A 13,507-nucleotide genomic window follows, 5' to 3' on the forward strand; every position below is an offset into this window, starting at 1 on the left:
AAAGATAAGAAGAAGAAAAGAGATAGAATGGTGAGGTGGCCGTGCAAGGGAGGGGTGAGTGGAATAAGAAACCCACGTGGCAACCTCTCCTCGCGCCACACGTGCACACGTGGCCCACTCTAATATTGCCACGATTCTCTTAAAACGACCCATTTTTCCTCTTTTTCTTTCAATCTCGTCCTTCAAAATGTTGCACATAAGTCCTTTTAAAATAAAATCTCACAATCCTGTCCTTAATTAATTAAAAAATAATCTTGAAAAATAACCGAGAAAATTAATATGATTTCCCGTTATTTTGAATATATTTAAGGGATTCCGGAATTTATTTTTACTCTCGAGATTTTTAAATCTCTGAGTATGTTCCGAATAATAATATTGAATTACTCGAATATTCTTATTCCGAAATTTCATCGACCTTAAATATTATCATTTTCCAAGATATTTAAAATTTAAGGACGTCTCATATGCAACAAGAATTTGAATTAAAACTCGTCCAGTTTATTCAAATTCACAAGTTGAGCGTCTACAAATATTTAGACATTACAATATGCATTAAGGAAAGAGAAACATGCTCGAATTACCTTCACCGGTTTGTGTCTTCCTGTCCCCTTCCATCTGTTCTGAATCGTCTTTGTCTCTCTTATCTTCATCTTGCTTATCTTCATCTCCCTTTTCATCATCTCCCTTCTCATCGTCATCATTTTTCTCTTCATCTTTCTTTTCTTCTTCGTCTTCTTCCTCTTCGTCAACTTCGTCTTCTTGTCGAGGCATCGACTCTTCTTCAACTTGTCGAGGGACCGGCTCGACAATCTTACGGGACAGTTCCATAAACTATTCATTCATACTTATCTTGAATGAATTGAATTCATGTTTCATGTCTATCTTAAACAAGCTCCACTCTCCTTTCAGGTGGTTGACCGCGTCTTCGACAGTCTTCAACCAAGCCTGTGAAAAATTAAAGATGTGATAACGTGTAATTGATAAGCCATATATTATGTTGTCTACATGTTAAAGAGCAGTCCATGTTAAATACCTCGGAGTCGGTGCTTGGAACTGCATGAGCAGTTTTGGATGGGAGGGATGTGTCTCCAGCAGATTCAATTCGAGCCTGTAATATCAACAATAAATGTCAACAATTTATCAATAATGTCAACAATATATCTATTGTTTGTTGACATCTGATGTCAAAATCTCTTTCAACAAAACTCAATGAAGAAAATAATTAGCTCTGCTTTGCCTTTCTGGTTTTTCTTCTTCTTCTTCTTCTTCTTCTTCTTCTTCTTCTTCTTCTTCTTCTTCTTCTTCTTCTTCTTCTTCTTCTTCTTCTTCTTCTTCAAAACTGACTTAAAAATGTGATCCTCACCGATGGCGTTGAACGCTAACTCCTCCGATTGAAAATTGATGTTTTGGAATGTGTTTTCCATGACATGAGTCACCGATTTCCAGCGTCCCATAAGTGAAATAGCTGTTTTCGACACTTTATCACACAACGCGAGTAATGTGAACACATGCATCGTCTCGAATGCCCAAATCTGTAGTGGATACAGAAATGAAAGAAGGTTGATCTTCGCTTTTGAGTCAAACTTCCCACCAACGTTCTTCACGTACTTGAGGGCGCTTTCATGAAAGAATTTCCAAACCACGTTACCCAACGGATATTTGTTAAACTGGTTTAAGTCCCCGACAAGCTTAACGTACGACAAATCGGGAATGTTGGTGTGGCTGGGTGCACCAAGGAGGACGTTGCACATGAAGTGAAGGATTAAGAACTTCACCCGCCTCTCGGGATTGTCCCACCCTTTGCTTTCCTTCAGTTTAGAAGTCAACACCGCCCGTGACTTCAGCGTGCCATTCTGAAAAATGTCCGAGTACAAACCACCTCAACAACTTCATTGTACTCGGGAGCTTCAAAGTTGTCGACGACGCGGAGACCAGTGATTTTCGTGAAGTGATTTATCGTGAAAGCACGTGATTGTCCGGCAACCTCAATAAACAGTGCATCTTCGCACTCCTATTGGCCATCATACCTACCAACCCTCATCAGCAAGTGGTTGATAATCTTCGAAGATCGGTTGATTTTCAGCAATTTAAGAAACTGGCCAAAGCAGAAATTGCTAAAAAATGACCTCTCTTCTTCGGTCATATCCGCAGCGTCCTCGAATTTCTCGAGGGATCCAAAGAAACTTAAATTATGGTCTACAATGTTCCCTTCGGGAACAAATCTCGACCAACCCTGAAAATAATGATTAACAGGTAATGAAATGATATGAGAATCGAAAAAAATAATAAATTGTTGACATCTATGGTCAACATTGTTGACATCTATGTCTACATTGTTGACAACTATGTCAACATTGTAGATGCTGTCAATAATGTTGGCATAGATGTCAACATTGTTGACATAGAGGTCAACTGTTGATATAGATGTCAACAATGTTGATATATATGTCTACAATGTTGATATCGATGTCAACATTGTTGATATCTATTCAGAGACAAATACAACAACAATACAGACCGATTCCCATGTTCAGAGACAAATATTCCAACAAGTATTCACATATGAAATCACCAACAAATATTCAGAGACAAACCGATTCCCATGTTCAGAGACTAATATTCCAAAAAATCAAGAAAATTTCATCAACAACGCTAACCCAAAATTAATCAATAAAATAGGGATTTTGGATCGAAGACTAACCTCCTTTGTAGTTCCCATTTTTGTACGAGGTTTTTTTGGCGATTTTGGGAACGAATTCTTCATCTTCCGTGTCCGACGAACCAGCGGTCATGTTCTTCCTCTTTGGCGGCTTCTTCGCCGCGATTTTCGTCCTGGGTTTGGGCGAAATTGTTGTTTTCCTTTTCCGAGCCGGCTTTGGACTTCCCGGCTCCTCCGGGACTTTATTTATGGTCGTCCGAGGACTCCGACGTGGGGGTGTCCGACGCGGGGGTGATGGGTTTGAGTCCGCCATTTTTCTTTGATCGATGTTAGGGTTCGGGTGAGAAGTGATGAGTTTGAGTTTAGTGGGTTAAGAAATGAGATCGAGAAATTATTATAGAGATGAAATGAGTGGATTTGAGTCGACGGTTTCACGGTGGTTACATGCAGTTACAGAGAGAGAGAGAAGTCCGACGGTTTTGAGAACGGTTTTGACGTGAGAGAGAGGGAAAATTTGAGTTTGAGATGTGAAAAAAGAGGAGTTTGAGTTTGAGATGAGCGGTTATGTCTTCATTTCGGGAGTGAAGATAAATTTGTTAAAAAAATAGATAGTGAAGGGCAAATGCGACTTTTTACACATGTGATGGTGACATTTTGGGCGAAATTATGGTTATAGTGGAAAATGAGAAATTATTATCAAATAGGTAGTAAATGGGGCAATTTCTCAACAAAGAAATAAAATAATAATAATGATAGTTTACTTTTTAATAAATATAATGAGATAAATTTGATTGAATAAGATATTTGGCTGGGCTATTTTAAACGTTTGGCTTAGTAGTATTATTTAATATTTTATTTATTTATAGATATCACAAACTTAAAGAGAAATTTCATTAATTGGGCTTAATAAGCCATTAAATATCAAGATTAGACCCTAATGTTTAAAAATATCTGAATATGGACTTTTGACCCAAAATCGGACAAAAATACCCTTGATTCAAAAAACCCATATTTTTCTCTCATTTTCAAATGATTTTCATCACAATTCTTTTTCATGTTCGAATTGGTTGCGCTAGGATTAGAATTTTCGGTAGGAATTTGGGTATGTGTTCAGTTTCGATTTTGAGGGTTTCACATTGTATTTCATCGTACAGCATCGTATCGCATCGTACGACATCGTACGACATCGTACGATATCGTACATTATAATGTGTATGAATTTTATCGTACATTATAATGTACGATATCGTACGATGCTGTACGATGTCGTACGATGCGATACGATGCCGTACGATGAGATACAATGTGAAACCCTCAAAATCGAAATTGAACACATACGATGTTGTACGATGTCGTACGATGCTGTACGATGCGATACGATGCCGTACGATGAAATACAATGTGAAACCCTCAAAATCGAAACTGAACACATACGATATCGTACGATGTCGTACGATGCGATACGATGCTGTACGATGAAATACAATGTGAAACCCTCAAAATCGAAACTGAACACATACATCGTGAGTTGGTTTTTGAATACCAAAATGTTGTGACTTTTTATTTCATAAATAATAAATAAACAAATTAGCAATAATTCAATGAAAGAATGTTGGCAATTTAAATTTAGAGGATATTTAAATTTATGATGATAACTTACACTTTTGTCAATATATTTAATTTATCTTTGTTACATATACATGCTCGTGTGTTATTATTTATATATATATATATATATATATATATATATATATATATATATATATATAAAGTAGAAGATTGATCTTTAGACACAAATCACTGTTCAACGAAATTTTATAAATGAATTTATAAATGAATTTATCAGTTACTCAAAATTTTATTTTCTTTCCTCATATTTTTTCCCGAATAGATTTTTGAATTTTATCATTTATCTACTTGTTGGTAATTAATGATAGTCTGCACACTTGTAAACATACAAAATCACACTAATGAAAACTAATAACTCCTATATGATATCCGAGACTTGGTTCTAATGAATGATGCAAAAACACTGATTAAATACTCACTGATACATGAGAAAAAAAAAGGATTTAAATATAGATTATTGAAACATAGAACAAAAAGAAGAAAAAACCCTTCCATAGAACTTGCAGGAATAAACCACACACGAAATCAAACCTAATATGTTTTGATAATGATAAATTGTTATTCAATCTTAAAGTCTAATTTATTATCAATTGCGACCGATAGTTGTAATCTTTACTGAACTAGTTATATATTAAACTAGATATTTCTTGGAACGTTGCTTACTTACTTTTTAATGAATCGATCAATTTATTTTTTTGTTAAAGCTAAAATGAGAATTATACATGATATAGTGACAAATGCTGAATTAGTCCTCGGTTTTATTTTTATTTTGTTTAAATATTGGTTGCAGCAACAGATTTTTCTTTAAGAAAGAAGAAGAAAGAAAAAAAAAATTATTAAAAAAATTATTCTTAAATAAAAACAGATTTTTCTTTCAAGAAATTTTAAATAATAATAATAATAATAATATAACAAGATAAACTCTAATTTGTACAGAACTTTTTCATTAAATGATGCACAGCTAAAAAAACGTGTCGATAAGAAACTCCAAATTTGATACCCTGCAAACTTGATGACCATCACTGTCCAAGGATTATCATTTTCATTTTACAATAAAGTCCAAACTCACGTCGCCATCCAAAACCAAAACCTCCTTTCTACCCCTCTCAAACCACGCCACGTGTCTCGGCACGCACAACAACCACAAATCGAAGCAGACCCATCACCTCCTTTTGACAATACGACAACGTTTTATCCTCCACAGTCACGTGGGCCCCCACTGAGCGGCACGTGCTCTCCCCACGGGTCTTCCCTGCTACCCCCCACACCCTAGCCTCCCTCGCTGATTTATCGGATTAATCTCAAACTGAAAAAACAAACAATATATATTTAACATATATTTATTAAATTTAATTTCTATCTCTCTCGTCTCGTCCACACAAAACACTCTCTCTTCTTGACACATACTAATATTCTCTTTCTTGCTGCGATTATTATTCTAAGAGTGACTATGATTACTCTATCAGCTACATTCTCGCCCGCCATATCTTCTAGGGTTTCGTTTCTCTCTTCTTCGTCGTCACCGTCGTCGAGGTTCTTCTCGGTCACCGTGAGGCTGACCGGACCGCCGAGGAGGAGGCTCGCATGCCCGTGCTTCTCCGCCATGGCGGAGCTGGTCAAGGACAAGGAGGAAGAAGCTTCGCCGTCGAGCTCCGTCGCCGAGTCCGGCGAGATTCCGGAGTCGGAGTTTCGCTCTCACGCGTTTCTCGATGCGAAGTCCGAGGAAGGTGCGGTTTTCCTTTTTATCGGTATTTTCTGATGCGTTTGGGTCCGCTTGGGAAGTGCGGTTTTCGTAGATGCGTATAGTGAATTTTGTATTATTGGAGATTTGGTGGTTCATTTACGGAGAGTTTTTACACCGTGACGACCGCTTTATGTACTGCTTGTATTGAATTAGTTGAAAGTTAGGGGATTTAATCTGCTTTAGTTAGGATTTGTGGCGAATTTCGGTCTTCTTGTTCCCCTAAGAACTTAGAATCGGTAAGACTTGTGTTTTTTAGTGTGTAATTAGTCACTCATATAGCAACTATTGTGAATTTTTATGATTTATCACAGTCACAGAATGGCTACGCTAGAGTGCACAGCTTAGTTTTTTAGGTTATCAAATATGATCTGCTCTTTTCAAAGACCTGGCATTCTGTGACTCTCACCTTAGACCAATTTAGACTCACATTCGTTTTGAGGTTTTTCGATTACGCTTTCACTCGTTTCTCGTTGTTGTTGTGATGTTGATTGTAGCTTTGCACGATGAGATGAAATGCAGTACTTAAACAAACACAAGTTTACTAGAGGCTGCTCATTATATGATGTCTATTAAACATTGAATGCATGTTCTTTAGTAATTTATTTTCAAATTTCTTTAATTTTGGCTTGTATGTAGAGCTACTGTCTGCAATCAGAGAGAGAAAAGAAGCAGGAAGGATTTCTCCAAATGTTGCTTCAGGGATGGAAGAATTATATCAGAATTACAAAAATGCGGTGAATTATCAGTCTTATGGATAATCATATTATTACTGTATCTATTTTTTTTCTAATGCTGTTATTAGTTGGTATACTCTGTTTGGTTAAGAGGCTTTCATAAATTTCTATTCATTATAAATTTATAATTAACAAATTGACAAGATAAATAAATGGTAAGCACCTTCACCTGCACGAAAGAGATCATGCATTCGAGTCTGAATGTAATTTAAAAAATTAAAATTAAAACTAAACAAACAAACATAAAAATTATTAATAATTGAACCATTAGGTGTGTATTTATAGTTGGGCTGTGGGTAATAATTTTAACAAGTAAGAGATTCAATATAAATTATAATCTTTTTAGTGGATGATTTACATTCACATTGTAATGTGCTTTCGAAATAGCATGTTTTTTCTCCTTTGGTTGCGTAAGTACCTTGCTTTTTTGTCACTTGATTCATCATTCATATATGATCTTATACTTCAGATTTTTCAAAGTGGTAATCCTAGAGCAGAGGAGATCGTATTGAATAATATGGCTGCTGTACTGGATCGCATATTCTTTGAAGTAGAGGTAGGAATTGGCTTTGCATAATCTGTCATCTTCACTGATTTTGGTGTATAAATTCGATAGATTCTTTCATTTAATCAGTTTTTATTTATTCTTTTAGGATCCCTTTGTGTTCTCACCTCATCACAAAGCACTGCGAGAGCCTTTTGACTACTATAAATTTGGTCAACAGTATATTCGACCGCTAATTGACTTCAGGTTAGTTGAAGCTACTTGTTTTCATCTGTTTGGAACTTTCGTACAGCAGTTGCCATGTTTTTTGTAATTATGTTTTGTATCCAAACGAAAAGTTAATTGGATTGTACTTGGTTTTCTATGCCTTTACATTTGTTTCTTATATTCTCGACGTGATAAATTGGTAAAAACTTGTGTTAAATTGATTTGTCAAATCTAGTGCTGATTCTACGGTGAATTTAAGACCTGGATTGCTCTTTAATCCTTCACCACATAGTAAGCCAGGCTGTTTTCACTGGTTGTGTTGATTATTATCGTGTGGTTAAGTTTGTTTCGGTTGCATCTTGTTTCTATTCAATCTGTCTGCCTCTGCTTTCACTGTCTTGGACGTTTATTTCGTGGTTAATTTTTTGTTGGTGGAATTTAGTTGTCTTGTTTACTGCTCTTCCAGATTAGCAATATCCTTAGTAATGGTCAGCCGTAACTGCATGTTGAATTATTTTTAAGCGTAAATGACTGCATAAGCTATCTGTTTATAAATTGTTTTCCACCTTTAAAAAGAATAATGTCAAGTTTCACAGTACTTGATGGCTAAAATGGATAAGACATCTTAACACATCTTATACTGCTGATACTAATTTCAATTAGATCAAATATGTTGCAATCATGTGCTCTAGTTATGAACTTAACGAACAACTGAATGGCATGCTATTCAAGTTTGATTTAAGGGATTCAAATAACAATTCGAGAAATGTTGACTGCCACTCATATACGTCATTTGGGTATTTCCTTAACGGATACTAAATGCGCCATTTTTATTGGTTTAAAATTTTTATATGCAAGAATGAGTCTTTTGTTCTCTTGTTGTGATATGCTAGTTTGGTCACTATTCACCAGAAGCTAATATAGACGACCATCTTTGATTCAGGAACTCGTATGTCGGCAATATTTCTGTTTTCAGTGATATGGAGGAGAAGCTGAAAGAGGTTAGGTATCTATAAGCGTTTAATTTTTCTGTATGGTGATGCGGATGCTCCATGGTTTTCAATTGCTTAAGAAAATGTCGATTGCCATTTTATAAGTCCCTTAATTTCTCATGTTTCCTTCCAAATTGATTTTCCACAACAAATTGGTGAACTTCCCAAATGTAGATATTTTTTCAGCGGTACAGATGATGCAAGATGCCAAATTGCTACGGTGACATCATTCCAACATTTACTGTAGAAAAGAAAAAAGAATAAAAAAGAAAATGGTCATTCTAAGATCCAAAGTATACAAAATTGGCATTTAATGCACACCATCATTAAATATTCTGGATAACAGAGGCATAAAGAGGGAAATATTAAGTTTTGGGAGTTAGGAAAACAATTTTGGTTAAGCTAGTGCATCACGTGAGAGTGAGGTCTCAAAGAGACTGCATCAACATGTTCGTAGTCAGTGTACTTCAAAAGTATCATAAAGTTTTTAGCTTCAGTGATGAGTTTTAGAGCCTTACTTGAATGACTTAGACTGGATATATGCTGTCACTATTACTAAGCTGACCTAAGAAGAGGCAGTATGAATTTTGCTCACTGTTATCTGGATCATGGTCTGTCCTTGGTTTGCTTATGTTAGAATTGAATGGTAAGACCTAGAACTTTCTGTGTTGCAATATGCAGATACCATGTTCTTTTGTTGCGTTTATAGCTTCCCTCAAAACAAATGCCTGATCATATGGTCAGTAAGAATACAAGTGAAAAAAATACACCGTCATTTATCCCCTTTAAATGTTATATTCACCTTGTAATTGATTGCAGGGGCACAACATTGTTTTGATCTCCAACCACCAAACTGAAGCAGATCCAGCTGTCATTGCCTTGTTACTTGAATCAACACATCCTTATCTCGCCGAAAACCTGGTGAACTTGTTATTTTTTTTGTCATTGATTCTTCTTTGGTCTTGTTTGTTGTGAACAAGCTTATATTTTCCCCCCTTGTTTTAAAGACATTGACATAACCAAACTTTAGGCTTGGTACTACAGACATACATTGCCGGGGATAGAGTTCTAACAGATGCTCTTTGCAAGCCCTTTAGTATGGGAAGGTGCTTCCGAAGTTCCCACTATTCCAACTCATAAATGCTTTGTTAATTCTTTAAAATCATTTAATGAACTTTCTATCCTTTTTTTTTACCAGAAATCTTATCTGTGTGTACTCAAAAAAGCACATGCTTGATGTTCCTGAGTTAGTTGAGATGAAAAGGAGAGCAAATACAAGAAGCTTAAAGGAATTAGCTTTACTTTTGAGGTACACCATCACTTTCTATTTTAAACCTTGGTATATATGTACCTAATCTGTTATTTATCTTCTTTTGACTGATGAAATTCTTGGTTCAGGGGTGGGTCACAATTTATCTGGATAGCACCTAGTGGAGGCAGAGATCGGCCAGATCCCGTAACAGGAGAATGGAATCCAGTAAGATATCTTTCTTCGCCATTTCAATGCTCTGAGGATTATAGTTGTCCTGATTCTCGTGTAAGGGCATGATAACATCATTTTTTTTAATAATGGGCATGATAACATCATGAATCTGTCAAAATTAGCTACTGTTTTCCCTTTTAAAAAAAACTTTTTAGTAGTAAAGCTTGTAATTTTCCTTATATTACGTGGATATCTCAATATTGGGATATCTAAGCCCTGGATTGTACGTAAGAGTGTTACAAAGTAGAGCATCTATGAGTTTTTGTGCTGTTCTCATCCTTCACGGTGAAATTCGTGCTTAAAAATAACTGCATAGGCCTTTGGAGAAAGTCAAATGGGAGTTGAGAGAATATTCCGATTAAAAAAAGGGAAGCAGGCTACTTTTTACCTCGAACCCAATCCAGTTTATCTGCACTGTATGTAGAAAGATATCATTTCTGATTTTTCATATCTTATTTCGAAATCTGCATGATCCCATTTTTTAGACTTGTTCATACAGTATGCAAATGTTAAGCCTGCTGGTCTTATTGAGTAGGTAATTATCATTTCCCCAACTATTTATGATTTGTTTAGGCACCCTTTGAAGCCGCTTCGGTGGATAATATGAGAAGGCTAGTAGATCATTGTGGTGTTCCAGGGCATATATATCCTTTGGCGTTGCTGTGTCACGATATCATGCCTCCTCCACAAAAGGTACATTGTTCTCCGAACTGGGTTCCTTTTCAAATTCTAGCTTTTACTGGTCTTATCCGTGTGACTTTTTTTTTTTTTTTTTTCTCAGGTAGAAAAAGAAGTCGGAGAAAGAAGAATCGTCTCTTTCCATGGAACCGGGTTATCAGCCGCACCAGCCGTCAGCTTCTCCAGCATTATCGACGCTGCTGAGCAGTCCGAAGAGGTTGGTATTAGTGACACACACTTGTTTCGATATTAATTATCACTCACTTTGTTAATGTTTATATTTAAAAATATGACATACGAACACAAAAGGAAAATTGTGCGTATTGTGACACCATATAATTGGTATTAAAAGTTAAAAAAAAAATAATGCATCAAATTTGAACACATTCTTCTTGGTAGCTCTAGTTTGTTGCATTAAAGGCCGTGTTTGGAACCTACTAGAAAATAGGAGTTGAAGAAAAACGGAGTCCCTCCTATTTACCTTGAGATGTTTGGATTGAAGGAAAATGAGAGTTAAAATGTAGAAGTAAAGAGGGAATTCTATTTTTCTTGGAAAAGTAGGTGGGGAATAAAATCCTTCCAAGCCTACGTTTAGGTCTCTCCTCTCACTATCCTTCATTCTCCCGCATATTTTTTATGAACTTCCAAACACAACAGATCATTCTAATTTTTCCTACTACTTCATTTTCCTTCAAATTTTCTCTGTCTCGTATATTCGGGGTTCCAAACAGACCATAAGTGATCCTCATTTTAACACATCTTATCGTATACTTTCACATTGCAAAATTTAATTCTCATTTGCTCTCCGAGGAAAATGATGAGTCGATTAGCCATTTGCCGCTGTAACTTTTTACAACTTGATAAGAGCTGAGTTTCCTCTGTAGACTGCGAAAGGGGCGTACGCGGAAGCGCTTTTCAGTTCGGTGAATGAGCAGTACGACGTGCTCAAATCAGCCATACACAAAAATCAAGGCCTAAAAGCATCTTCTCCCACGGTCGCTTTGTCACAACCTTGGACCTAAACAATGCCTTTCTACACAAGTCTCGTCAAATTCTTTGCTGATCAGGTACACCCTCTTTATCTCTTGGTTTCTGGATTTGAGTTCATTATAAAGGGTTTCTTCACCACAAGTCTGGAGAAATACTGGCGTCAAATTTCAAGTGTGTATATTATAATAAAATAGAGCTAGTATGTTATTGAGCCAAACCTAAGACATAAATTGAGCACTGTAAAATTTTACTGTTTCCATAAAAAATAATCAAATAAAACTTAAATGTCATTAACGCATGTTATTTAATGAATGAATGTATTACTTACTCTATAGCAATTTATTTTGTCTTTTTGTGATTTCCAGACTTGGGCTCTTTTTTTGACACATTTACTTGATTACGTACAAGCGTGTTTCTGTGAGAAGAAGCTCTCTATTATTACTCTGCAGCAAGAAACGGCTAGTTTTATACACCAGCGTCACATGGGCGTTTTCCTGTGTTTATTCTCATTCAGAGCTAATTTTTTCAGAATCTCTGAGCTGTCCTGGGAGCTTTTAGTTTTTTTTTTTATTGTTTTTTTTTTTTATTTTATATATTTTTACTATTTTTCAATATATTAGGTATTTTGCTTACTGTACAGCTGGATCAAAAGAAAGTCAATTTCATGTACATTGGATCTTATATCAAGCTCGACCATATTATTTCATTTATTCTTGACTGAGTACTTTTAAATTCATACATTGGAAATTATAATGTTCGATAAGGGTACTGGGCATTAAATTTTACTTAAAAATTACCCAAGGCAGACATTACTAGTAGATAGTGCAAAGTTCTTTGGAGTATGAACAACGTACTGAAAAAGCAATTCTCTCTCTCTCTCTCTCTCTCTCTCTCTCTCTCTCTCTCTATATATATATATGTATAATAATAAACATATATATATATATATATATATATATATATATATATATATATATATATATATGAACGAAGTTAGAAATTTAGATTGGGGGTTAATACGCACAAAAAAAATAAATCATCTAATCTTTAAATTTTTAAGGTAAAATATGTAAAAGTTTATGAAAAATTGGAAATAAAGTGCAATTTCTTTTAGGGGTGGCCAAAGCTCCTTGGGTTGGCTTCGTCGTTTATATAAGGGTCAAGCGGCTATATAGCCAAATAGAACTTAAGCTTTTGCAAAATAGCCTTAGTTTGTCAACTATAAGCAAACTAGCCAAAATAAGATTAATTTAGGTTGGATTGAATTTAATCCCAACGAACTATAAAGACAAAATGTAAGGTTTATGACGGCTGGATTAAAATTAATCGAGGCAGGATTAAAAGTCATAGTACTCTCAATTGGCTATTTTGCTATACCTAATGAAACTATGGCTATTTTGCAAAAGTTATAGTTTGAATTGGCTATTTCATACCATTTTTCCTTTATATAATATATATGTTGGTGTGGTTTTGCTCTGCTAAAAAAAGAGAAATCTCTAATCTCTAGAATTGTCATGAAATCAATTAATTTGTGATTGATTTGGTATTAGATGTGTTAATATTTGAATTTTGATTGATTTTTGGTAATTATCAAGTAAATGATATTAATACTGTTCATTTTCTTATCCGTTATTCAATATATTTGTGTATATATAATAATAATAATAATAATAATAATAATAATAATAATAATAATAATAATATCAAAGTGCATTTCACGTGGACAGGTTTATGCATTTTTTTTTTTTTACTTTTACTTTATGGTGCAGACGAATATTATCTTATACTGCAAAACAAAGAGAAAAGGAAATGTGATAGATTTACATATATACATATTTAAATACCAAAAAACTATGAACCCGCACGCACGTACAACTGTGAGTTCT

At 35.1% G+C, this 13,507-nt stretch overlaps 1 protein-coding gene across 1 annotated transcript; it reads left to right on the plus strand.

Moving 5' to 3' along the window:
- Window positions 1-5,634: 5,634 nt before the first annotated feature.
- ATS1 (phospholipid/glycerol acyltransferase family protein) lies at window positions 5,635-12,331 on the plus strand. The gene is made up of 13 exons (XM_089606749.1): window positions 5,635-6,015; window positions 6,669-6,766; window positions 7,236-7,322; window positions 7,420-7,517; window positions 8,422-8,479; window positions 9,290-9,391; window positions 9,515-9,576; window positions 9,669-9,779; window positions 9,869-9,947; window positions 10,527-10,646; window positions 10,735-10,848; window positions 11,516-11,698; window positions 11,987-12,331. Exons 1-12 carry the CDS (start codon window positions 5,739-5,741, stop codon window positions 11,651-11,653), a joined length of 1,344 nt encoding a protein of 447 aa, XP_089462875.1. The 5' UTR covers window positions 5,635-5,738; the 3' UTR covers window positions 11,654-11,698; window positions 11,987-12,331.
- The last annotated feature ends 1,176 nt before the right edge of the window (window positions 12,332-13,507 follow it).

The sequence above is a fragment of the Urtica dioica genome, chromosome 2 (assembly GCF_054948205.1).
Source record: "Urtica dioica subsp. dioica isolate 48M chromosome 2, U.dioica_male_clone48M_v1_H2, whole genome shotgun sequence".
Taxonomy (NCBI): domain Eukaryota; kingdom Viridiplantae; phylum Streptophyta; class Magnoliopsida; order Rosales; family Urticaceae; genus Urtica; species Urtica dioica.

Bases quoted from the DNA above. Each gene is read 5' to 3' on its own strand.
- ATS1 (XM_089606749.1), top strand. From the start codon at position 5,739: ATGATTACTCTATCAGCTACATTCTCGCCCGCCATATCTTCTAGGGTT. The intron at 7,323-7,419 runs GTAGGAATTGGC...TTATTCTTTTAG, and splicing joins GCATATTCTTTGAAGTAGAG to GATCCCTTTGTGTTCTCACC. The intron at 9,577-9,668 runs GTGCTTCCGAAG...TTTTTTTACCAG, and splicing joins AAGCCCTTTAGTATGGGAAG to AAATCTTATCTGTGTGTACT.